The sequence below is a fragment of the Amphiprion ocellaris genome, chromosome 10 (genome assembly GCF_022539595.1).
Source record: "Amphiprion ocellaris isolate individual 3 ecotype Okinawa chromosome 10, ASM2253959v1, whole genome shotgun sequence".
NCBI classification, from domain to species: Eukaryota; Metazoa; Chordata; class Actinopteri; family Pomacentridae; genus Amphiprion; species Amphiprion ocellaris.
This window is the reverse complement of record NC_072775.1, coordinates 2,051,787-2,078,174: the sequence shown is the minus strand read 5'-3', so window position 1 is coordinate 2,078,174 and position 26,388 is coordinate 2,051,787. Positions and strand designations below refer to the sequence as shown.

Here is a 26,388-nt window from a genome sequence, read left to right as displayed (position 1 = left end):
ATTAATGGATGGAAGGATGATTGATGGATGGATTAATGGATGGATGGATGATTGATGAATGGATGATTGATGGATGGATGTGTGGATGGATGGATGATTGATGGATGGATTAATGGATGGATGGATGGATGGATGATGAATAGATGGAACAGAATTTTTAGTTTTTCACAGAACTGGGTTATTGTGAACAGGGTGTTTTTGGGCATTTTTTAAAATGCAACACGTAGAGTTATGGAATTTTGATGAACTGTCCCAATTTTTTAGCTTAGATCTGTTTAGGATTGTTACTCTTGACAGTTGAAAATGTGGCTATTCTTCCTGTTTTTATATTTCCCTTCTTTGATAGATGTTGATTCTGATAATTTTATTTGCTTTTCAAACCTGCCAGCAGGTTGTGGAATCCAAAGAGTTAAAATGTGTCCCTTGCTGTCAGCTGTAATGTTCCGTCTCCACTTCTAGTTTCAAAATGATCACCATAGAGCTCCACATAAACTGGATTAACAAATAATACAGAAATATTACCAAGGATTCTTAGAATAATAAAACATGCATGGTAAACCCAGCAGATCTTCCATAGACGGGTGTGGAGTGAAAACATTTGTCTCTTTTCATCTCAGACTGTTCTGGATGATCACGACCTGTTTTAACGCCTCTTCTAGCCGCTCTTCTCATCAGCTTCTTGTGACACACTGGAAAAAATGCTGCTCTCAAAACAAAAAAAAAAACCAAACTTATTTTAAGGAACTTTTACCTTGAAATAAGTGAAAAAATCTGCCAATAGAACAAGTGAAAAATGTCTTGGTAAGATTTCTAGAAATAAGATATGATATTTAGAATACTGAGATCTTAAAATTAGCTGGGAAAACTTATTTTAATCTGTATTTTACCAGGATTGTCAAGCTTAGGTGTCTGAAAATAAGCCAGACATGCTAAAAAAAGAATAGCAGTTTTTCACTCAAAAATAGATTTTTGCTTTCATGTAACCTCCTAATTTGAGATGTATTAACCCTCCTGCTGTCTTCATTTATGGGCACCAAAAAATATTGTTTCCTTGTCTGAAAAATCCAAAAATTCAGCAAAAAATTCCCCAAATTTCTGAAAATTTGCAAAAACCTTCAGGAAGAAAATTCCAATAATTCCTTAAAAGTTTCCCTTAGAAGTTTTATTTAAAAAAAAATATCCCCCAAATTTGGCAAGAAAATTCTTGTAAATATTTTCAGAAAATGAGTAAAAATCTTCTAAAAAAAATCCTAAAAATATCTAATATATATATAGATATTATCCATATATATCAGTTAAACTTCTAATATTTTATTTAAGAACATTCACATAAAAATCAACCAAAATCCAGTGAAATTTGCTGGATTTTGGTTGAGTTTTTTGTGTGAATGTTCTTAAGAAACATTTTTAACGTTTCTTTTTTTTCCACCAAAAAATGTTCAAAAATTTCCCAAAAATGTTGAAAATGTGGACATCAGAAGTTTCACTGTGAAATTTTTTTTTTCCCCCACATTTTCAAACTTTAAAACGGGTACATATTAACCCACAGGACAACAAGAGGGTTAAAATTATTTTGAGTTTTCTTATAAAATTCAACTCAAAACAAGATAATTTCAAGACTGTTTGACTTAACAATATATTTAAAATGCGTTGTCTTAAAACAAGTCCCTCCATCTGCTGAAATGTCTCTTGTTTCATGAATTTAACTTAAATCAAGTGGGATGAGACATTTTGACTAAAAATAAGCCAAATAGACTTGGTAAGATTTGGAGTTTTTGCAGTGCAGCATCTGTGGCGTGGATGTGTTAACTTTACGGTCGTGTTGTTGTGGATTGTTTTCCATTGTTTTCGCCGCCACAGCTCACTCGGCTCATCTCCCCTCTCGCTTCTCTCTGTGACCTGCTTCCTCACAGCCACGCTAAAGTCAATGGGCGTATCTATTTGATCATGAATAGGTGGGTATGTGCTCGCTTTCTGTGGCATCCATCACCATCCCAGTTCAACCTCAGCGTCCTCCTCCCCTCCCATTCTTCTTACCTTGTTTTTGACAATATTAATGACCTTCTGAACTATCTTCCTCTTGATGCTCAGGTATTTGATATGACATGATTGGTTTTCCTTTCCAGGTTTTCTGTTTTTTTTTTTGTTGTTGTTTTAGCTTGTAGCCTAATCTTGTTGGGATTGTTTGTTAGTTTCCTGGATCTGTCACCCTCTGTCTCCGAACCCAAACCAAATCTTTCTCCTGACAGACTTCCAGCATGTTTCTGTTTCTGCAACGACTACTTCTTCCCTTCCAGTTTCTCACCAATGACCCTTTCTGTGCACTGAACCCTCCATCCTGAAAAGGTTCCTCCTCCCCAAACCACCAGAGTCTGACAAAAACAAGACACAAAATGACAAAAACAAGACACAAAACGACAAAAACAAGACACAAAACGACAAAAACAAGATGCAAAACAACAAAAACAAGACACAAAACGACAAAATCAAGACATAAAATGACAAAAACAAGATACAAAAGACAAAAATGAGACACAAAACGACAAAAATAAGACACAAAACGACAAAACAAGACACAAAATGACAAAACGAGACAGAAAATGATAAAAACCAGACACAAAGCGACAAAATCAAGACACAAAATTACAAAAACAGGATACAAAATGATAAATGAGATATAAAATGGCAGAAATGAGACACGACAAAAACGACACAAAACGACAAAAACGACAAAAAAATAAAAACAAGACACAAAACGACAAAATCAAGACATAAAATGACAAAAACAAGATACAAAAGACAAAAATGAGACACAAAACGACAAAAACAAGACACAAGATGACAAAACAAGACATAAAATGACAAAAACAAGATACAAAAGACAAAAATGAGACACAAAACGACAAAAATAAGACACAAAACGACAAAACAAGACACAAAATGACAAAACGAGACAGAAAATGATAAAAACCAGACACAAAGCAACAAAATCAAGACACAAAATTACAAAAACAGGATACAAAATGATAAATGAGATATAAAATGGCAGAAATGAGACACGACAAAAACGACACAAAACGACACAAAACGACAAAAACGACACAAAACAATAAAAACAAGACACAAAACGACAAAATCAAGACATAAAATGACAAAAACAAGATACAAAAGACAAAAATGAGACACAAAACGACAAAAACAAGACACAAGATGACCAAAGCGATTCAGAAAATGACAAAAATGAGGCACAAAACGACAAAAATGAGACAGAAAACAACGAGACACGAAATGACAAAAACAAGACATAAAATGACAGAAATGAGATACAAAATGGCAGAAATGAGACACAAAATGACAGAAACAAGACACAAAAGACAAAAACGAGACACAAAGCGACAAAAATGAGACACAAAATGACCAAAACGATTCAGAAAATGACAAAAATGAGGCACAAAACGACAAAAACAAGACAGAAAGCAACAAAACCGAGACACAAAACGACAAAAATGAGACATAAAATGACAAAAACAAGACAGAAAATGACAAAAATGAGACAAAAAAACGACTAAAACGAGACACAAAGCGACAAAAATGAGACCCAAAATGACCAAAACGATTCAGAAAATGACAAAAATGAGACACGAAATGACAGAAACGAGACACAAAACGACAGAAACGTCATCACCAGGTCTGTCTCTGAACCCAAATCATATCTTTGTCTTGACAAACTTCCAGCATGTTTCTGTTTCTGCAACGACTACTTCTTCCCTTCCAGTTTCTCACCAATGACCCTTTCTGTGCACTGAACCCTCCATCTTGAACAGGTTCCTCCTCCCCAAACCACCAGAGTCCTGCGGCCACTTCTTTGTGTGTTTTAATAAATCCACGTGGATGTTCTGAAATGATTTTCAGGGTGCTTTTGTCACGTTTCTCTCCTCACTGTTCATTCTGTGTAACGTTATTGTTCTGAGCAGCATCAAAGAAAAAATTCCCAACCATCAGAGCAAGTAAGTGTGACCAGTGGGCAGTTAGATGCTTGATGTGTTGATATGCAGCCGGTTCATGCTAGCCAAACCTCGCTCCCATTGCCTGAGAGGACCTTAAAGCCTCAGCGTTTCCTTTCGGTTCCTATTTATCTGCTGCAACAAGGACATCTCAGACACCATTAGAACCAACATGCATTGTTTAGAAGAATGCAGAAGGAATGTGCACTGCTTCTTATCACGATGCCTGATGATCTGCTGTTAGCGGTTAGCAGACAGAGCTAACCATCCCCGTCCCAACATCTGCATCAGAACCACCACCTGGACCATGTGTGAGTGGTATTCATATACTTATGAGGACGGGATACCTAGGACTGTTAGAAAAACCACTAAACGGGTGTGTTTTCTTCAAGTTGCTGCTTTGACGTTAAACTTTAACGTCACCGCAGCTTTAGGACGTGTGTTTGATGAAAGGATTAGGTGAAGTTTTGTCATCTTTATTAATAAGGTGCTTTTCTAAATTCAAGTGCTTCACAATGCAGCAAAATGACATAAACAGGTTTTAGAATCACTAGACAGATAAAAACACGCATAGATAATGCAAAATATACATCTAAAACAAGACAGAAAATGACAGAAACAAGATGCAAAATGACAAAAACAAGACAGAAAATGACAGAAACAAGACGCAAAGCGACAAAAACAAGACACAAAACGACAAAACAAGATAGAAAACAACAGAAATAAAGCTGCATGTCACTAGATGCGTTTTTCCCGCATGTCAACGCACCGCATCTGAAAATCGCACGCATGGCGGGCGGTCACTAGCGGACCACAAAATGGTCACGTGACAGCGCCGGAGCTTCAGTGGCTGCTACGTGGTCACGTGACCGAGCTTTTGGATTGACAGTCCAGCAGACATGTCGGAGAAACACAGCGGCTCGGCTGCAAACTCTCTCTTTAATTTCGAAACCACTTGTCCAAAATTATTAGAAATTAATCCAGAACTTGCTCAAAAAATCCTCTTTTCCTGTTCACAATCTGTCCAAAATGAGTTAAACATCTAGGATCGCGTAGAAGGGTTCCAAGAATTAGTAAAAACAATAAAAACACGTCCAAAATGACTCAAATCTGACCTCATGAAATAAGTGTGTTCCCTAAATGCTGTTAAAATTTGACCAAAAGAGACTCGAAATATGTGCAAAAGGACTAGAAAGTACTCAATTTTGTCCAGAACTTGCTCAAAAAATCCTCCTGAACTGTTCAAAATCTGTCCAACATGAGTTAATGGTCTAGGATGGCTGAGAAGGGTTAAAAAAAAACATCCTAAAAATGGGTCCAAAATGACTTTAAATGTCTTATTCACAGTTGCAGTTTTATAAACATTGGTGGTCCTCAGTGGTGGATTTGTAGTAGGATCACAATCATGTGATCGTCAGCAGGCAGCTGATGTAGTGTTCACTTGTTGTCGTGGTTACAGTGACGCTGTGCCGCTATCTGGCAATGATACAGAAATCTTTCGCTAATCCGTGGATCCAGACTATAAGCTGCATCACTGCTAATGCTGTGTTCCTTGGTGGAGTAAATGTAAACATTAGAAGCAGTGAAAATGTGCTCTAGAAAAATGTGATCAAAAGGTCAAAGGTTGTGCTGCTTATTAGCTCCTAAAAGCATTTACAGGGAAAAAAACTTCCTCAAAAAGCTCCTGAAGATCCTCATAAGTATATTAATACAGGTGTGTGTGAGTAGCTCCATCTACAGGTGTGTCTGCTATAATAACTTCTCACCTGTCTCCAGGCTGGTGCACCAGGACGGCAGCCTGGCCGACCTCACCATGCTCAGCGCCAGCTCGGTGGAGGCGGCGCTGCCCAGGGAGGAGGACGAGCCTCGGGACAGGCAGGAGGAGGATGAGGGCAGCTGGGGCTCGGAGAAGGAGAAGGAGCAGGCCCTGGTGGTGGTGATGGACAACACCTGCATGAGTGGCGAGAAGCCCAAGAGCTTCTCCGACCCGCGACAGTCCAGCACCGAGGACAGCCAGCACTGCAGCGCCGGGACCGAGCCGGAACCGAGCACCGAACAGAGCTCAGGTACCCAGCAGGTCCACAAACCTCAGCATGACAGGAATGAGGCAGTGAAACATCTTAGAATAGAGGTCAGCCTAGAACTGGAGGACATTTGGGCTTCAAAACTAGTCTGATCCTGATAATATGAGGTGGAGTGAGATGTTCAATCAAGGCTGACGATGTTCTGAAAATATGAAAAATAGAAGAGAGGACATATCTTTGCTCTATATATTCTTTAGGACAACTGTCTCATGATGTTAATGACAAAAACAAGACAGTAAATGACAGAAATTAGAGATAAAATGACTAAAACAAGATACAAAATGACAACAAGACACAAAATGACAGAAATTAGACATAAAATGACTAAAACAAGATACAAAATGACAACAAGACACAAAACGACAAAAACAAGACACAAAATGACAAACAATACACAAAATGACAGAAATTAGACTTAAAATGTCTAAAACAAGACACAAAATGACAAACAATACACAAAATGACAGAAATTAGACTTAAAATGTCTAAAACAAGACACAAAATGACAGAAATTAGACTTAAAATGTCTAAAACAAGACACAAAACGACAGACACGATACATAATATGACAAAAACAAGACACAAAGTGACAAAAACAAGACACAAAACGACAAACAAGATATAAAATGACTAAGAGACAAAACGACAAAAACAAGACAAAAAATGACAGAAACCAACAGGAATGAGACAGATAACGACAAAAACAACATACAAAGGACAAACAAGACACAAAACGACAAAAACAATGAGCTCATGAACAAATGAGTCATTTTGGTACACGTGTTGTAGAAATATTTGGACAAAACAAGAAAAATGCTCTGAGAGACTGCTTTGTTTTTCCTTTTAGCTGACATTTACAGACCAAATAGTTCAGAAGATAATTGCTACAAAAAGGAAATTTTATTCGTAGCAGCCATATAATTCATTTGTATTTTATAGAGTTAAATTAAATCCAATGCAAGTAAAATGAATGATGCATTTACTCTGTGTGGTGAAGGATTTAATCATTGTGAGTAAATGTGTTTTATGTGTTTTCTGAACCTGTCCGATCGTTTACGTTGTTTTTCCGACACGCAGTGATGGAAACATGCTTCAAATATGTATTAACAAGCAAATTCCAAAGTGCTGCTTTAATTAGCTGAGAGTGAGGACTTAATATTCGGTTTTATATTCTCATAAAGGATATAAAACCTGCAGTGCGACGCTGGGGGAATGTATTATCTCAGGGTTGAATAGAGGCCTCATTGTTTGGATAAGAAGCTCTGAGGAAGCGTATAGCTCATATAAGAGGTCCTGCAGGGTCGTGTTTTATCACCTATTTCATTTTCTGTGTGTATGAACTACATTTTAATTTAAATGCCTGAATAAGCTAACGGTGCAGCAGTAGACAGATGTGAGGCTGAAAGAGAGCACTTGAGCTACGTCCCGCATCAGAGTAAAAAACTGGAGATAAATCTACTGAACACACAACGGGCTTTTACAGCTTCTCCTGGATGATTAACGGCCGGCTGAATGGTGGGAGAGCAGCAGCAGACAGAGGAGCTACAGGCTGAGAGATCTGAAAGAAAACGTCTTTAGATTTAAGCCTGAACTTCCAAAATGCAAATTTTTTACGGTATTTTTACTGTATTTTAACTATATTTTTACTGTATTTGAACTATATTTTTACTGTATTTTAACTAAATTTTTTACTGTATTTTTTACTGTATTTTAACAAAATTTTTACTGTATTTGAACTATATTTTTACTGTATTTTTCAGGTATTTTTCTGTATTTTTACTATATTTTTACTATATTTTTACAGTATTTTGTATTGTATTTTTACAGTATTTTAGTATATTTCTTCTATATTTTTACTGTGTTTTACTTTTTTCAGTATTTTTATAGTATTTTTACAATTTTTTGTCAGTTTAGAGTCTGTGGCGCAGACAGATAAGAGTTTTCAGGCTGTGAATAAACACAGAATGCAAAAAGATAAAATACCAGCAGAAAAGACAAAGACAGATTCATGTAATCAGTGAGCGGAATGTTAGAACAGTGATAATAGCGTTTCAACTTCAGGCTTTCTGCTGCGTTTAAGAGGAGGAACCTGGAAACGCTTCACATCCACACCTCCTCAGTCTGGTTTTCTGTTGTGTTTAAGTGCGTCTGGTTTTCATCTCCTTCTCCTCAGATCTGAAGAACAAATGGCACCTGGTGGTCGACCGTCTGACCGTGCTCTTCCTCAAGTTCCTGGAGTATTTCCACAAACTGCAGCTGTTCATCTGGTGGCTGCTGGAGATCCACATCATCAAGATCGTGTCATGCTACATCGTCCTGCACTCCGTCAGAGAGGTACAAAAGAGATGCAACTGACTTCAGGATGTGGAGCGATGAGAAGTCGAGTCTGCTTTGCGTTTATATTTGACTGAGGAAGTGAAGTCGAAGGGTTCTAGATTCTTCTGTTGTTCTTCGATCTTGTCTTGGAATCTTTACTTTGTACAGAATACAGGAGGTCCTTGGTTTATGACGTCCTCGACTTACGGTGTTTCACCATTACGTTGGAACTGATTACGGTCGGTCCTTGGTTTAATATATGGCGTTTCGTCATTACATTGAAACTTATTACGGTCGGTCCTCGGTTTAACGTACGTTGTTTCGTCGTTACGTTGTTACGTTGAAACTGATTACGGTCGGTCCTCGGTTTAACGTACGTTGTTTCGTCGTTACGTTGTTACGCCGAAACTGATTACGGTCGGTCCTCGGTTTAACGTACATCGTTTCATCATTACATCAGAACTGATTATGGTCGGTCCTCGGTTTAACATATGGCGCTTCGTCGTTACATCGTTGCGTTGGAACTTATTACGGTTGGTCCTCGGTTTAACGTATGTTGTTTCGTCGTTACGTCGTTATGTTGAAACTTATTACGGTCCTCAGTTTAACGTACAGCATTTCATCATAACATCAGAACTCATTATGGTGGGTCCTTGGTTTAACGTACACCGTATTGTCGTTACATCGTTAATGGTTCAGTGGAACTAGTTGGTGAGTAGAGCAGATGAATACTGTCTGTACAGTTGTCACATGGTGCTATAAGACAGCTTTGTTTACATTTTCACCAGCATTTTCCTACCGTGTTGTGTTTCAGTGTGAGCTATTGACTGTTTGTCGTTACTGTAGTTGTGCAAATATGTGAACCGATCGATATCATGATGCATGTAACGGCTTTGTTTACGTTTTCACCAGAGTTCCGACTTACGGTGACATTGACTCAAGTGACACCGTAGGAACGGAACTCTGATGTAAGTCGAGGACCTCCTGTATATTCAAAATCACGAAGAGTTTTAACCCTCGTGTCATCCTTCAGGTCAAATTGACCCATTTTAAAGTTTGAAAATGTGGGAAAAAAATATTTTCACAGTGAAAACTTCCAAATTTTCAAGATTTTTGGGGAAAATTTTGAACATTTTTTTGGTGGAAAAAAATAAATGTTTAAAAAATAAATGTTTCTTAAAGAACATTCTGAAAGAAATCTACCAAAATCCAGCAAATTTTGCTAAAATATGAAGATCTTCAATGTTGTTGGATTTCTGTTGTTGCATTTATGCCATTCTCAACATTTTTCAGGCTGGTTTGCAGGTTGTTGTGAACCTTAAATGCAGTGATTCATCCTCAGTCGTGTTTTTGTCCACGTTTACCTGCTAACTGTCTTGTTTGCTGGTGTATCGCAGCACATCCTGGTCTGTTAATGCTGTTCTATGTGGATTTCATTTCTCAGATAGATAAATAATTGATTTCTTGCAACACTGGGACAACTTGAACCAATTTGAGACACAACACAGACTAGTCAGATAATAGCTGGGAGGTATTTAGGGGCAAATCCTAGCAGCTGTTTCAGTATTGGGATTTAATAAAAGGCTATTTCTAGGATGTAATAATGGATTATTTTGTCTTATTGAGTAGTATTCATGATGTTTTATCTATTGTGTTAAAAATGTTTAGAAATACCATATATTATTGGTACAAGTAGTTGTAGCAGGTTGGGGAATGTCAGTGGAAAGAGTTTATTTTTGTCCTCATGGCCTGTATTGTCTCCCGTGCAGGTGTCTTTGTTCAACTCGGTGTTCCTGGCGTCCTGGGCCTTCGCTCTGCCTTACAGCCAGTACCGGCCTCTAGCCTCCAGTGTTTGCACCGTCTGGACATGTATTATCATCATCTGTAAAATGTTGTACCAGCTGAAGTCCATCAACCCCGCCACCTACTCCAAGAACTGTACCAAGGCAGGTGTTGTAGATCCCTCTCTGAACCTCGTATTTATTAGATGAAGCAAACACTTTACACCATGCAGATGATTAACCCTCGTGTCATCCTGCGGGTCAAAACTGACCTGTTTTAAAGTTTGAAAATGTGGGAAAAAATATCTATTTTTACAGTGAAACATCTGGTGTCCACATTTTCTACATTTTTAGGAAATATTTGAACATTTTTTGGTGGAAAAAAAGAAATGTTAAAAATGTTTCTTAAGAACATTCACACAAAAAAATCAACCAAAATCCAGCGAATTTCATTGGGTTTTGGTTGATTTTTATGTGAATGTTCTTAAAGAAAATATTTGAAGTTTTATTGATATATATGTAATCACTTTAAATATTTTTAGGATTTCTTTGGAATATTTTTACTCATTTTTTGAAAATATTTGCAAGAATTTTCTTGCCAAACTTGGGGATTTTTTTGTTTTTTGAAATAAAACTTTTAAGGAATTATTGGAATTTTCTTCCTGAAGGTTTTGCAAATTTTCAGAAATTTGGGGAATTTTTTTGCTGAATTTTGGATTTTTTTCAGACAAGGAAACAATATAAATGAGGAAAACAGGAGGGTTAAATGAAGATTTTGTTGGTTTTGTGGTGAAATCCAAACCCAGCAGCTCTTTTTGTTTCTGTCCACAGCCAGTCAACTCCACTAAGGAGTTGGAAGAGTCTCTGCTGTATAAAGCACCCGTGGATCCAACCAACTGGGTGGGCCTGAGGAAGTCTGATGACCTGCTGGGTTACCTCAGGGTGAGGGACCAGCTCAGAGAGAGCACTAAACCCCGGAGTTATTTTATCCTAATTCTATGAATTTCATGTCATTTTATTAGCCTCACATGAGAGCATATGAGGAGAACTTGACCCACATCATATTTAAACCGAGATTTTAGGTGTAAAAAGACAAAAATATGACAAATGTCCATCCAGGTAGAAGTCTGAAGGCTGCCGTGTTTCTTACTTTGATCCAATCCCACAAATAAAACAGCACAGCAGTCCGTCGCCTTAACGCGGTTCACTTTTTCACAGATTTGTAAATTACATTTTAAATCATGGATTTTTCACTATATTGCAGATTTATGCGGTATATAGGTATTTTTATATATTTATTTCACCAAGGAACACAGCGGCATTATGTGATGATCAGCGTACCTTTGTGAATCTGTCTGTCTGTCAGCAACATTACTCAAAAACAGACGAACAGATTTGGATGAAATTTTCAGGGAAGGTCAGAAATGACACAAGGACCAAGTGATTAGGTCATTCTGGATGGATCAATATATAATTGCAGGACTTTTTGTATCATAGTTGACATTTTAGTGATATCCAGTCATTTTTTATGAAAAACTGATTGTTTCCATAATAAGTAATTGTGGAATTCATAAAGACATGATCATAATGAACATAAAAAACATTAGTTTTTTACTTTTAATAAAAATGTATGCAGATATATCCCATGGATTTCAAAAGTCCCTCAGTTATTATATTGATCAGGACAATTTTTGAGTCATTTTGGACAATTTTTGAGTCATTTTAAACAAGTTTTACATCAGCTTGGCTCTTTTCTCATCATTTTGGATCATTTTTGTGTCTTTGGGATAATTTTCGAGTTATTTAGGACAAATTTCATGTCATTCTCGACTAATTTTCTGTAATTATGGTTCTTTTTTTAAATAATTTTGAACAATTTTTGAGTCATTTTGGATCATTTTTGTGCCTTTGGGATAATTTTTGAGTAATTTAGGACAAACTTCATGTCATTTTGGACTAATTTTCCATAATTATGGATCATTTTCAAGTTATTCTGGACGGGTCAATATATAATTGCGGGACTTTTTGGAACATAGTTGACATTTTAGTGATATGCAGTCATTTTTTATTAATGTGATTGTTTCCATGATAAATTATGATGGAATTCGGAAAGACATGATCATAGTGAACATAAAAAACATTATTTTTTTTAACTTTTTATTTAAATGTATGCTAGATATATCTTATGGACTTCAAAAGTCCCTCAGTTATAGATTGACACATATCGTATTACAATGAATAAGAACATTTGGTCATAAAATACTATAATTATCAGAACAGTCGTGAATATGCTGCTTCATTTAAAAGGTTTAAAAGTTTTATTTCTGTGCAGTATAACCTCCTGATGCTGGCTCTGTTGGCGTTCGAGGTGACCATCTACCGCCATCAGGAATACTTCAGACTGAGGAACAAACTGTCGCCTCCCGCCGCCAGGATCATCTTCCACGACATCACACGGCAGCACCTGGACATCGGCATCGTCTGCTTCTTCAAGTACTTCATCAACTACTTCTTCTACAAGTTTGGCCTCGAGGTAGGGAGTGTTAAACAGCAGAAACACGTCTACATTTGGAATATATGTATGAAACGTGTGTGTTTCCGTCAGACGTGCCTGCTGCTGGTGGTCAATGTGATCGGGCAGCGGATGGACTTCTACGCCATGCTTCATGCCTTTGCCCTGATAGCCGTCATGTACAGACGACGAAGGAAAGCCATCGCTGAGATCTGGCCCAAGTACTGCTGCTTCCTGGCCTGCATGCTGACGTTCCAGTACTTGGTCTGTGTCGGGATCCCGCCTGCTGCCTGTAAAGGTCTGTGTGGTCGAATGGGTCCGATTTTACTCACGATTTAAGGATTCAGTTCCTCATAGAAAGTGGTTTTATTGGTTCAGTCCTGGTTTGGATACCTGACTGGTCAACCTTCCTGTTGTCTTCATTTACAGGCACCAAAAATATTGTTTCCTTGTCTGAAAAAAAATCCAAAATTTAGCAAAAAAATTCCCCAAATTTCTGCAAATTTGAAAAACCTTCAGGAAGGAAATTCCAATAATTCCTTATAAGTTTCCCTTAAAAGTTTTATTTTAAAAAGTCCCCCAAATGTGGCAAGAAAACTTCTAATATGTTCTTTAAGAACATTCACAGGTTTTGCAAATTTTCAGAAATTTGGGGAATTTTTTTTGCTGAATTTTTGGATTTTTTTTTCAGACAAGAAAACAATATTTTTTGGTGAGGACAACAGGAGGGTTAACAACCTCCATATTTTCATGTTGTTTCTCCACGTGTCTGATGATGATATTGTCTTTTCAGATTATCCCTGGAGGTTTCCCGGTTCTTCTACTGACTCCAACGTGGTCAAATGGCTCTATGTTCCAGATTTCCTCACCAAGCCCAACCCATGGTTCCTCATCTGTACGTTTGTTTAGTTTAACAGGAGATTAGTGTGAAGAACAAGTAGAACTTTTTAGTCCATTTCCTTAAGTATAAGCATGAAGTGAAATGTTTTGATTATATTATCTATTATAAATTATTACAGTTAGTCTTAAATAAACTACAGAAAATACTGAGAAGTGCTATTATAGTTCATCAAATGTTTTGTATGTAAAATATTGGTCTGTACATTAACTACTAATGGAAATACTCAAAGTCAGACGACTGCATCTTTGATTATGAGGATGAAATAACTTGTTAAATTTGTATTGATCCACCTCTCATCTCATCTTCTCTCATCTCATGTAATCTCCCTTCATCTCATCACATCTACTCCAATTTCATCCCATCTGACCTCACCTTCTGTCATTTCTTTTCATCTCCTCTCATTTCTCATCTCTCACCTCATCTGATGTCATCTTAATGTCATTTCATTTCTTCTCATTTCGTCTTGTTTCCTTTTAATTCATGTCATTGCCTCTCATTAATCTAAATTCATCTCCTCTCATCTCCTTTCATCTCTTCTCATCTCCTCTCATTTCTTATCTCTCACCTTATCTAATGCCATCTTAATGTCGTTTCATTTCTTCTCATTTCATCTTGTCCTTTCAATTCATCTCATCTCATTTAACCTAATTTCCTCTCATCTCCTTTCCTCTCATCTCATCTCCTCTCCTAGATGACTTCATGTTGCTGCTCTGTGCCTCTCTTCAGAGGCAGATTTTTGATGATGAGAACAAGGCGGCCGTCCGCCTCATGGCCGGCGACAACGTTGAGATCTGCAGAGATTTAGACGCCGCCTCCTTCAGCGTCCACAACCCCGTCCCTGACTTCATCCACTGCAGGTACGTCAGCTGACCACCTGCCACACAGGTTCCATTTTTGAAACATTTTAAATTAGATTCACTTGAAGCACTCGTCATCATTTTGGTGCCGACGCTCGGCTTAGCTGCCATTAACGCAGAAGACAACAACAGCGCGCTGAAATGGAAAGGAAGCGAGGTAGGCGGCCTAATTGATGCTTGAGGACGCTAACGGTAAAGTCAAAAGTGCAACATGTTCCATACAAGTGGAGCTAATAATAACTATTCAATGGAGGATCTGTCCTTTCAACGTATATTTAAAGGCTCTCAAAGCATTTTATAGTCAAATATTAACCTTAAATATTTATGCCAACCACAATTTAACTATGAACAATGTGTCAAAATTCCAGAGAAGACATTAACAGGTTATAAATTAGTAAAACTAGAAATTTAATTTTTTGGTGTTTTTGTGTTTTCTTTTTGTCTCACTTGTGTTGTTTTTTGTTTCTCGCTTTTGTCATTTTTTGTCTAATTTTTGTCGCTTTATAACTTTTTTGTTTCTTTTTTGTTTTGTTGCGTGTCGTTTGTCTCATTTTCTGTCATTTTGTGTCTCGTTTTTTGTTGTTTTGTGTTTCCTTTTTGTGTCACTTGTGTTTTTGTCTTATTTTTGTCATTTTGTGTTTTGTTTTATTCGTTGTTTTGTGCTTTGTTTTTGTCGTTTTGTGTTTTTTTTGTCTCGTTTGTGTTTGTCTATTTTTTAGTCATTTTCTCACTATTGTCATTTTTGTCTTGTTTTTGTCGTTAATCCATTTTTTTGTCGCTTTCTAACTTTTGTCCAATTTTTTATCTCTTTTTTGTTTTGTTTCTTGTCATTTGTCTCATTTTTGTAATATTTTGTCTTGATTTTGTTGTTTTTTGTCTTTTTTTCTCTGACTTTTGTTGTTTGTCTCATGTTTTTGTTGTTTTATTTCTCATTCTTGTTGTTTTGTGTTTCCTTTTGTCTCACTTGCGGTTTTTGTCTTATTTTTGTCATTTTGTGTTTTGCTTTATTCGTTGTTTTGTGCGTCGTTTTTATTGTTTTGTGTTTTTTGTGTCGCTTGTGTCATTTGTCCGTTTTTTTAGTCATTTTGTTTCTTGCTTCTGTCATTTTTTTTCTTGTTTGTGTCATTTATGTCATTTTTTGTCACGTTTTTGTCGTTTGTCCATTTTTTTGTCGCTTTATAACTTTTTTGTCTCTTTTTTATTTTGTTTCGCATCGTTTGTCTCATTTTCTGTCATTTTGTGTCTCATTTTTTGTCTCATTTTTGTCATATCTTGTCTTGTTTTTGCTGTGTTTTGTCTTTATTTCATCTGAATTGTGTCTTTTTGAATTTTTTTTTTCAGAAATTTCAGGTTGGTAAAAAGAAAATTGCTTAAATGTGAACATTTTTGCACTAAAACAAAGGAAACACGAGGAGCTGTGGTTATTTATAGGTTATTCTGCTGTGATTTTACTGGTCTACTTCAGATCAAACTGGGCTGAATGTGGAACCTGGACTAAGATGAGTTTGACACCCCTGATCTAAGAGTTAGAAAAAGTTGTGGAGCGCATCCTGACCTGTCATCGATTCTATGCTTTTCACATTCCACTGTTTTGATGCGTAAAGTGGACGAGTCTTTTATTAACGCACTCTGCGTCCATCAACAAGGAGAGAGAGGGATCTGCAGAGGCCGTCTGTTCCATCGCTTCTCCTCCAGGATCCAATTACGGATACGGAGAGGGAGAGAAATCCATAATCCACAAAAACACTCTGTCCGTCACGCCAGACGCTCAGGCCCTGTGCTCTAACTCAATAAATAGCTTTCAAGTATGGAAAAGGTATTTTCTCCCCCCTGGTGAAGGAGGACGCTCACTCTTCATCAGAGCCGCTTCCTAAAAGCTCAGATTAACATGTTTTCACTCCAACATGGGATCCATACACATGCTCTTAGCGTGTTGGAGGCATGTAGACGTGTAGCTGCACTGAGGGACAGGATCAGGTTGCAGCTCCGAGTCGCATCCATCGATCAGACAGCACTGAATGTGACTGATGGATGGATTAGAGCCCAGAACAGAGCAGACTGAAGTGTTGTTTAGACGTTTATTATGAGGTAAATATGTGTCCTCACCTGCAGCCGGATGAGGTTCACAGGACTAAAAACATTTAAGCAATTATCTTTTTACAAAACATCACAAACAACCTGAAGTTTTTGAAGAAAAATAAATTTAAAATGACAAAATTCAGACAAAATAAAGACAAAAAAAGCAAAAACAAGACAAGATATGACAACAGCGAGACACAAAACGACAACAGCAAGAAATTTGACAAAAAAGTTAAAACTGGGTTAAAACTGAAATTCAACCTTTAGTTTCTTCTATATTTCGGTGTCTCTCTAACTCTGCCGTTCTGGTCTTTAGGTCCTACCTGGACATGCTGAAGGTGATTATGTTCAGCTACCTGTTCTGGTTCGTCCTCACCATCATCTTCATCACTGGGACTACGCGGATCAGCGTCTTCTGCATGGGTTACCTGGTGGCCTGCTTCTACTTCCTGCTGTTTGGAGGTGACCTGTTGCTGAAGCCCATCAAGAAGATCCTCCACTACTGGGACTTCCTGATCGCCTACAACATCTTTGTCATCACCATGAAGAACATTCTGTCTGTGAGTCATCTGTGGAAGTATTATTATGTGATGATCGGCATTGGTTTGTCTTTGTCCGTCCGTCTGTCATCAACATTACTCTAAAACAGACCAACGGATTTGGATGAAATTTGAAGGTCAGAAATGACACAAGGACCAAGTGATTAGATTTTGGCAGTGATGCGGCTTATAGTCTGGATCTACGGATTTGTTAAAGATTTCTGTATCATTGATTGAGTGTTCACTTGTCACTGTAACCATGACAACAAGTGAACACTACATCAGTTGCCTGCTGACGATCACATGATTGTGATCCTACTACAAATCCACCACTGAGGACTTATCAGGACTTATCCATCAGAAATGATCCAAGGAACAACTGATTAAATTGTGGGGGTGTTTCTGAGTCCCATCAATTCCTGCCGCCTGCTACATATTTAGGTCACGTGATTCAGTATCTGTACATAACGTACACATGCAGAACACATGCCTGTGCTCAGCGCAAGGCAATTTTTTATTAAAGATTTCATCCGTCAGAAATGATCCAACGACTGAGCAGCCTTGGAGGAGGACTGAGCTCTCTGAGTGCTTTTTTGTTTGGCCCTCTTATACACAGAATATGTTTTAAATCCTTAATCAAGATAACGTAACATAACATTTTATTGATCCCAAAGGAAATGCTTGTGCCAAATATTGCTCTAAAAAGACATAACATAAAAAATGCAACACCTAAAAAATGAAAAGCAAAAAGATATTACAACACACGACTGAAATTTTAAAAGTGAGCTAAAATAAGGAATCGCACAACAAAATATAAAGAAAATAAATAATATCACATAATAATTGCATAATGAGAAGATATTGCACCTGTATGTTAAAAGAAAATTAAAATGAATTTTGCGCATGTAATCAAAACAATGATTGCAAATGGATTTTTACACACAATGCTGAAATATTAGACAATAAACTGAAATATTAGACCTGAGAGAAACTGCTGAAATGCTGAACATGACACAGAAACTGATGTTTTACAGACTACTGAGATGTCTTGTTGTGAATTTCTGTTGAGTTTTTCATATATTTGGTAATCACACAGTAAAATGAAGTGTTTTTTTTCCAAGTCTTTAATGTGGGAATCTTGTTCGTAGATCCTGGCTTGTGGCTACATTAATTCTCTGATGAAGAACTCGTGCTGGTTGATCCAGTTGTTCAGTCTGGCCTGCACCATCAAGGACTACAAACAAAACATCAACCAGGACGGCATACGTGAGTGAACCTAACATTTTCATTTTACCTCTGATGTATCTCCTTAGAAGTGGAAATTAAACCCTTTTTTTGTGTTTTTTTTTAATTCAGTGCAGAAAACTGACAGACACAGATTAGAAAATTAGATTCATGCACAATCAGAGCAACTAAATATCCAAAAATCTCCTTATTTTCATCTAACTTTGGAAGTAAACACTGTCAGGTTTGCTGTTTCATTGTTTCAGTAATAACTTTTTACATCCACCTACTGGCAGTAGTTTATTGTAGCATAAAGCGATGATATAATTTTTAGGAATGAATGTGTATTAACCCTCCTGTTGTCCTCATTTACAGGCACCAAAAAATATTGTTTCCTTGTCTGAAAAAAATCCAAACATTCTGCAAAAAAATTCCACAAATTTCTGAAAATTTGCAAAACCTTCAGGAAGAAAATTCCAATCATTCCTTAAAAGTTTCCCTTAAAAGTTTTATTTTAAAAAATCCCCCAAATGTGGCAAGAAAATTCTTCTAAATATTTTCAAAAAATTAGTAAAAATTTTCCAAAAAATCCTTAAAATATCTAAAGTGATTCCATATATATCAGTAAAACTTCTAATATTTTCTTTAAGAACATTCACCAAAAAAAAATGAAATCCGCTGGATTTTGGTAGATTTTTTTTTTGTGAATGTTCTTAAGAAACATTTTTAACATTTCTTTTTTTCCCACCAAAAATGTTAAAAGATTTCCCAAAAATGTTGAAAATGTGGACATCAGAAGTTTCACTGTGAAAATATATTTTTTTCCACATTTTCAAACTTTAAAACGGGTCAGTTTTGACCCACAGGACGACACGAGGGTTAAGAAGCGTGGTGTTTCCGTGTTGTATGTATGTTCCAGTCCCTGCAGACCAGTGTAACCTGCCCAGCGACGAGGCCGGCATCATCTGGGACAGCATCTGCTTCGCCTTCCTGCTGCTGCAGAGACGAGTCTTCATGAGCTACTACTTCCTCCACGTGGTGGCGGATATCAGAGCGTCGCAGATCCTCGCGTCCAGGTACTTGAAAAGAAAGTGCAGCAGTAAATGAAGCAGACTGGTGAAGTTCTAATGCAGCATCGTACAGTTTGATGTAGAGATGAAGGATCTGCTGATGAAGGAAACACTCTTTTTGTACACTTAGAAAATAGAAATCTGGGGGAGAATTCTGCAGCATTTCCCACCCAATCAGCTGATTTACGACACATGAAGCAGGACACATTGAACCAATCATGTTGTTGCACTGATGCAAAGATATCTTTTGCATAATTTCTGTGATTACTTACAGTTAAACTAAGTTACAGTTAAGCAAAGTTAAGTTACAGTGAAGTTAAAATGAAGTTAAGTTACAGTGGAGTTAAATTAAGTTAAAATAAAGTTAGTTTACGACAGTGAAGTTAAGTTAAGTTAGGTTAAGTTACAGTGGAGTATGTTATTTATATTTAAATAAAACGTACAATATTGGAGAGCATAAAGGTTTCCAAAGCTTCCAAAAGTGGGACAGACACATGACATGACAGGAACATTTAGAGCAGTTGAGGGGCGAGTCACAGTAATGTTTGTTTTGGTCATTAAATATAAAATAACAGGATTTAACCTGCCGTATATTCCAAACTCAGATTGAACTTGTGTTGTTGTGTTTCAGAGGAGCCGAGCTGTTTCAGGCCACCATAGTGAAGGCGGTGAGAGCCCGACTGGAGGAGGAACGAAAGTCTGTGGAGCAGCTGAAGAGACAGTGAGACTCTCAATGTTTAACCTTCATGTTCCTTACACTCCACATGACCCTAAAGCTTAAAATACATCATGTTTCAGTTCACATAACTCAAAGTAGTCCTCCCGACGTCTTGCTCTGGACTCCAGTTAAGTATTTATTTACTCCAGATAAGAGGCCTGTGCAAAGAAGCGACGTGACGTTTAGGATTTATAAACTCCCACTTAGGATTATACATGTCTGCTACTGGGATAAAACTCACAGTATTTCTTTCCCAGCTACACAGTACTTGCTGTGATTGGCTGTTTATCTTTCCTCCTAAACTCAAAGGTGTTGATTCTTTTTTTTTTTTTTTTTTTTTTTTTTTGCAGTTCTTCCTGGCTCCCCTACCTAAGTGTATTTGCTCCTTTTTATCAAAAAAAGTCACATCAGTCATTCCATTTTTAAAAACAAACTCAACCAGGAATCATTAGTTCATCTGTTGGGGCTTGTTTGTTTTTTTTTAATTTGGTGTTACATTAACCCTCCTGTTGTCCTCATTTAATGGGCACCAAAAAATATTGTTTCCTTGTCTTAAAAAATCCTTTAAATATCTAAAGTGGTTACATATATATCAGTAAAACTTCTATTTTATTTAAGGACATTCACAGAAAAAAAAAAGAAATTTGCTGGATTTTGGTTGACGTTTATGTGAATGTTCTTAACAAGCATTTTTTTACCATTTCTTTTTTTCCACAAAAAAAATTTCAAAAATTTTCCAAAAATGTTGAAAATGTGGACATCAGAAGTTTCACTGTGAAAATATTGTTTCCTTGTCTGAAAAATCCAAAAATTCAGCAAGAAAAATTCACAAAATTTCTGAAAATTTGCTGTGAAATTCCCTGGATTTTGGTTGATTTTTATGTGAATGTTCTCAAGAAACATTTTTAACATTTCTTTTTTGCCACCGAAAAATGTTCAAAGATTTCCCAAAAATGTTGAAAATGTGGACATCAGAAGTTTCACTGTGAAAATATTTTTTTCTCCACATTTTCAAACTTTAAAACGGGTCATTTTGACCCGCAGGACGACACGAGGGTTAAAACACATTTAGTGAGAATTCCCAGCAGCAGGATGATGCATGTGGCACTGAATCAAATAAATATCAGTGTGTGTGCTTATAGTAACGAAGGAAAGTATCTTCCAGTGCAGCGGTGTGACTCACTGGTGTGTTTATAACAGTTTTTAGACAATAATTGAGCTCCGTAGCACAGAGGAATAGAGGCTGCAGCGGCACATCTCATCAGTAGAGTGAAGTAATTGTCTAATTGGATTTGCTGACAACTGGAACAATGTACAAGCTAAGCTCAAACAGAATGCTTCTCTCTGTTTCAGGGTTATAAATGTCTTTGAGTCTCGTTAGGTCTAATTTAGGAAGTAAACATGGCTCAGAAAAGCGTGTTGTGGGCTACAAGCATCTCCTGGCTCGGTCTTTATTGTTTCCTGGCAGCTCTTAGTATACGATACGACATAAAGGCAACGTATTCCCACTTATAACTACCTCAGGAGTTACTCATCTGCTCTCTAATGAGCACTCCGTGGTCCCACGTCATGCTCTCATTTCCACATGAAGCCCGGAGATGTTTGCAGTCGGACTGTTGGGATGTTTTTGTGTGTCGACGTCTCACTGTCTCTCTGGTCCAATCAGGATGGAGCGCATTAAGGTCAGGCAGCAGAAGTTTAAAAGGGGCAAAGAGAGGATGATGAACCTGGCACAGGAGTCTGGAGAAGGACCAACGCTGGTCCAACCGGATGACGAGGATGATGATGATGGTATGACGAAGCCTGCCGGGGCCTCACGTTGTGTTAGAAACAGTTGGTGTGCTAGTAGTAGAAGTCTAGTCAAACCTGGTGAAGTTACAGTTAAGTTACAGTTACAGTTAAGTTACAGTGAAGTAAAGTTAAGCTAAGTTACAATTAAGTTACAGTGAAGTTATAGTTAAGTTACAGTGAAGCTAAGTCAACCTGAATTACAGTGAAGTTAAGTTACAGTTAAATTAAGGTAAGCTAAGTTCAGTGAAGTTAATTTAAGTTACAATTAAGCTAAGTTACAGTTCAGTTAAATTACAGTTAAGTTACACTGAAGTTAAGTTCAATTACAGTTAAGTTAAAGTTAAGTTAATTTACAGTGAAGTTATAGTAGTAGAATTGCTCGTAGTGCTCAGGGAAGGTGGGTTTGAGTGAAATTCATTTAATTAACCCTCTGAACCCCAAGAAGTTTCTGAATGTTTTTTGCTCCTGTCACATTTTTACTCACTCATTTTAAACTGCAATAAAAAGTCCTGCACCACCGTTGATGTAGATATATCTGAAACGTCTTTTGTGCAGTAAGTTAAAATGACATTAAATCAATAGTCATTGAAAAAGTAGAATTTTTTAAATTATTATTTGACAAATATTGAACAAACCTAGACTCAACATATACAGTATTTTTCCCACATGCGTTTTCAATACCGTGGAAAAATAGGTGACTCACTATTTTATAGATATTTTGGAATTTAAATATTTGATTTGTTTCCTCTACAAGTCTTATAACTGTTTAAACACAGCCTGCACTTCAGCCTAGTTTAGCAAAAGAATATTGTCAAGTGATTGTTGGTTTTCTAAGTTGCCCACAGGTTTTACCATCACTGGGGAAATGTGGCTCTACATACTAGAGATAATTTACTATTTGCATTTTTAATTTGTTCTATATATATATATATATATATATATATATATATATATATATATATATATATATATATATATATATATATATATATATGCACCCAAATATACAAAACAATGACCAAAATTTCTATCTATCTTTGTATTTTTGCAACAGTGAGTTTTTCAGGGTTAAATCATTTTTAAAGAAAACACGGAATAAAGTGATTCAAATGAAATGTTATGATTTTAAGCTCAGATTTAAATCATTTTCCCAACAGTTTCTGGCTCAGAAAAATGGCATAATTTAAGTGTTTGTTTATTTGTTTTGTTTTTGTTTGTTTCTTCAGAAACAACATGCCTGTCTAACCTGCTGGCATGTGTTGGGGTTCAGAGGGTTGATGACAGAATGCAGCCATGTTGTGTCATGATGTCTTTTCCATTCAGTGTTTTAGACTTAGTGGAAAATATGCCTGAAAAATCTGCAGTAAAAGAAGTGATTTTCTTATGAAATGTTGCCTTGATGTATTTGTGAAATTTTAGGAGCACAGCGAACGAAAGCCAAGGCCAAAAAAAAGCAGTGGTGGAGGCCGTGGGTTGACCATGCTTCCAGTAGGTTGACCAATCCAAAACCCCTCTTTTCTCTTCCTCCACTCTGATTGGCCCTTGTGTCCTTGACCAGAACGCTGAGGATTCCCGTACTGCTGCTGGGCTCTGGAGGCACCGCCAGCTTTGGCTCGCCTCCAGACTTTAATCGTTTTCCGTCTCTATTTAAGGGTCCTCGTCACCTGCAGCTCTCGTGTAGCTTCACCCTGCATGTTTGGAGAGGAATAAAGGTTTGAGATGAGTGAGCAGGGTCGCCTTAAATCAGGGGAGTCAAAATCATCTTAGTCCAGGTTCCACATTCAGCCCAGTTTGATCTGAAGTAGGCCAGTAAAACCACAATAATAACCTATAAATAACCACAACTCCTAATGGTTCCTACCTGAAATTTCTAAAGAAATTGAACACAATCGATACACAAAACAATGAATAACACAAAATGACAAAAATAAGAAAAAAACACAAGTGAGACAAAAAAGAAACACAGAAAGACAAAAACCAGAAACAATATGACAAAAACATGGCAAAATATTACAGAAATGAGACACAAAATGAAAAAAACAAGTAACTAAATGGCAAAAATGAGACAAGACGACAAAAGTCAGACAGAAAGAGACAAAAGTCAGACAGAAAAAGACAAAACTACAAAAACAAGACAAAATATTACAACGAGAAACAAAATGGCAAAAAGAGACACAAAGTGACAAACGTCAGATAAAAGTCAAACAAAAGAAAATATTACAAAAATGAGACACAAAATGACAAAAACGAGAAACAAAATGACAAAAACAAGAAAAATGACAAAAATGTGATGCAAACAAAGTCAGACAGCAAAAGAATAAAAACAACAAAAACAAGACAAAATATTACAAAAATGACACATGAACAACAAAAGTAAGAAGCAAAATGACAAAAAAATGAGACAAAAAACACAAGCGAGACAAAAAGGAAACACAAAATGAAAAAAATGAGAACGAAAACGACAAAAATGTGACAAACAATAGACATAGACATAAAAGACTGAAAACATCAAAAACAAGACAATATTTCAAAAATGAGACACAAGACGGCAAAAGAACGACGAACAATCTAGTATTTTTCTTTATGATCAAAACAACTTGTCATGGTCTAGAAATGATTTTAAATTTATAGTTTTACTATTTTCCAATCTGCAGTTAATGTCTTCTCTGTAATTTTTACACTTTGAGGGCCGGATTGGACCCTCTGGAGAACCGCTTTTGGCCCACGGGCCTCATGTTGGACACCCCTGCCTTAAATAGACGCGATGAGAAGAAAGAGAAAACGACTAATGGCTGGAGGTTGTTTCAAACATGAACTCGTCTCTGGTCTCGCCTCCAGAGCCCCCAGTAGAGAATCTCTGTGTTGTAGAAACACTTTAGAGCAAAGACATGAAGTCGGCTTCGGCTCTGTTCTCTTAAAGGACGACGGCTTTCTTCATTCTTTGCCTGCAGACATGATCCCCAAACAGGTGTGACCCCAGAGAAACTCCAACAGCGATTGGCCCGGCCGTCAAACCCTCTGCGGTGACCAAAAAGCTTCTCCGCCTGTTTGGTTTGAACTCATGTCTCATCTCCACCCCCACATGACATTTTCAAATTATTTTATCTCTTTGTCATTTGGTGTTTCACCTCCATCTTCCCAGCATCCTCCCTCATCTCCTGCCCACCGCGGTTCTGTTCAAGGACATAAGTCAGCCTCATCTATCCCATTCTTCTAACTGGAGGCCGCTGTGCAGACTGAAACCAGACACAGTTTTACTACCATCATGCATTTGTGTGTTTCATCCTCTCACGGTTTTGATGTTGTTTCATGACTAGTTCTCGGTAAACTTAGAGAAATAGAATTTAACGTCTTCCTTTCAGTGAAGGAACCTTCTCTGACGTGTACAGTCCTGGACGAAACTATTGGCACCCCTCGAATTTTTCCAGAAAATCCACCATTTCTCGCAGAAATTGTTGCAGTTACAAATGTTTTTGGTATACACGTGTTTATTTCCTTCATGTGCATTGGAAAAACACAAAAAAGCAGAAAAAAGGCCAAAACTGACATAATTTTACACAAAACTCAAACAAAATTGTTGGCACCCTCAACTCAATATTTGGTTGTCACCCTTTGGAAGAAATAACTGAAACCAGTCGCTTCCTGCAACCATCAACAAGCTTCTTACTCCTCTCAGATGGAATTTTGGACCACTCTTCTTTTGCAAACTGCTCCAGGTCTCTCAGATTTGAAGGGTTCCTTCTTGCAACAGCAGTTTTCAGTTCCATAGATGTTCAATGGGATTTAGACTCTGACTCATTGCTGTCCTCTTCAGAACTCTCCAGAACTTTGTCTTCAGCCATTTCTTGGTGCTATCTGAGGTATGTTTGGGGTCATTGTCCTGCTGAAACACCCATGACCTCTAACGCAGACCCAGCTTTCTGACACTACGCCCTACATTACAGCCCAAAATATTTAGATAGTCTCCAGATTTCATGATTCCTTCACACCGTCAAGGCAGCAAAACAACCTTAAAATCTCTGTGAACCTCCACCATGTTGGACTGTAGGTTCTGTGTTCTTTTCTTTGTAGGCCTCATTCTGTTTTCTGTTATCAGTAGAATGATGTGCTTTTCCAAAAAGCTCTACCTTAGTCTCAAACGTCCTCCCAGAAGGACTGAGGATAACTCAGGTACATTTTTACAAACTCCAGTCTGGTTTTTTTATGTCTGTTTGTCAGCAGTGGGGTTCTCCTGGGTCTCCTGCCATAGCGCTTCTTCTCATTCAGATGATGATTTATGGTCTGAGCTGACACTTTTGCTTTTTTAACCAACCACCCAGTCAACCAACTGACCGACCGACTGACCGACCAAACAACCAACCATCCAACCAACCAACCAACCAACCAGTCAACCGACTGACCGACTGACTGACCAACCAACCAACCGACCATCCAACCAACCAACCAACCAACCAACCAGTCAACCAACTGACCGACCGACTGACCAACCAACCAACCAACCAACCAACCAAC

General features: G+C 37.4%; 1 protein-coding gene across 15 annotated transcripts in view; it reads left to right on the top strand.

The window, feature by feature from the left end:
- LOC111570823 (piezo-type mechanosensitive ion channel component 2) overlaps positions 1-26,388 on the top strand; it is a 117,888-nt gene that overhangs the window by 56,661 nt on the left and 34,839 nt on the right. For 11 of the 15 annotated variants that reach the window (XM_055014823.1, XM_055014825.1, XM_055014829.1 and 8 more), the window contains 16 exons: positions 1,914-1,955; positions 3,975-4,007; positions 5,781-6,070; positions 8,262-8,422; positions 10,174-10,354; positions 11,021-11,127; positions 12,518-12,718; positions 12,791-12,995; positions 13,491-13,592; positions 14,290-14,455; positions 16,851-17,094; positions 18,222-18,339; positions 19,217-19,373; positions 19,999-20,088; positions 21,752-21,876; positions 23,296-23,364. In XM_055014823.1, the coding sequence (XP_054870798.1) occupies positions 1,914-1,955; positions 3,975-4,007; positions 5,781-6,070; positions 8,262-8,422; positions 10,174-10,354; positions 11,021-11,127; positions 12,518-12,718; positions 12,791-12,995; positions 13,491-13,592; positions 14,290-14,455; positions 16,851-17,094; positions 18,222-18,339; positions 19,217-19,373; positions 19,999-20,088; positions 21,752-21,876; positions 23,296-23,364 (2,291 nt within the window). The remainder of the gene's footprint in view (positions 1-1,913; positions 1,956-3,974; positions 4,008-5,780; positions 6,071-8,261; positions 8,423-10,173; positions 10,355-11,020; positions 11,128-12,517; positions 12,719-12,790; positions 12,996-13,490; positions 13,593-14,289; positions 14,456-16,850; positions 17,095-18,221; positions 18,340-19,216; positions 19,374-19,998; positions 20,089-21,751; positions 21,877-23,295; positions 23,365-26,388) is intronic. The other 4 variants (XM_055014831.1, XM_055014826.1, XM_055014835.1 and 1 more) reach the window with 2 other exon arrangements.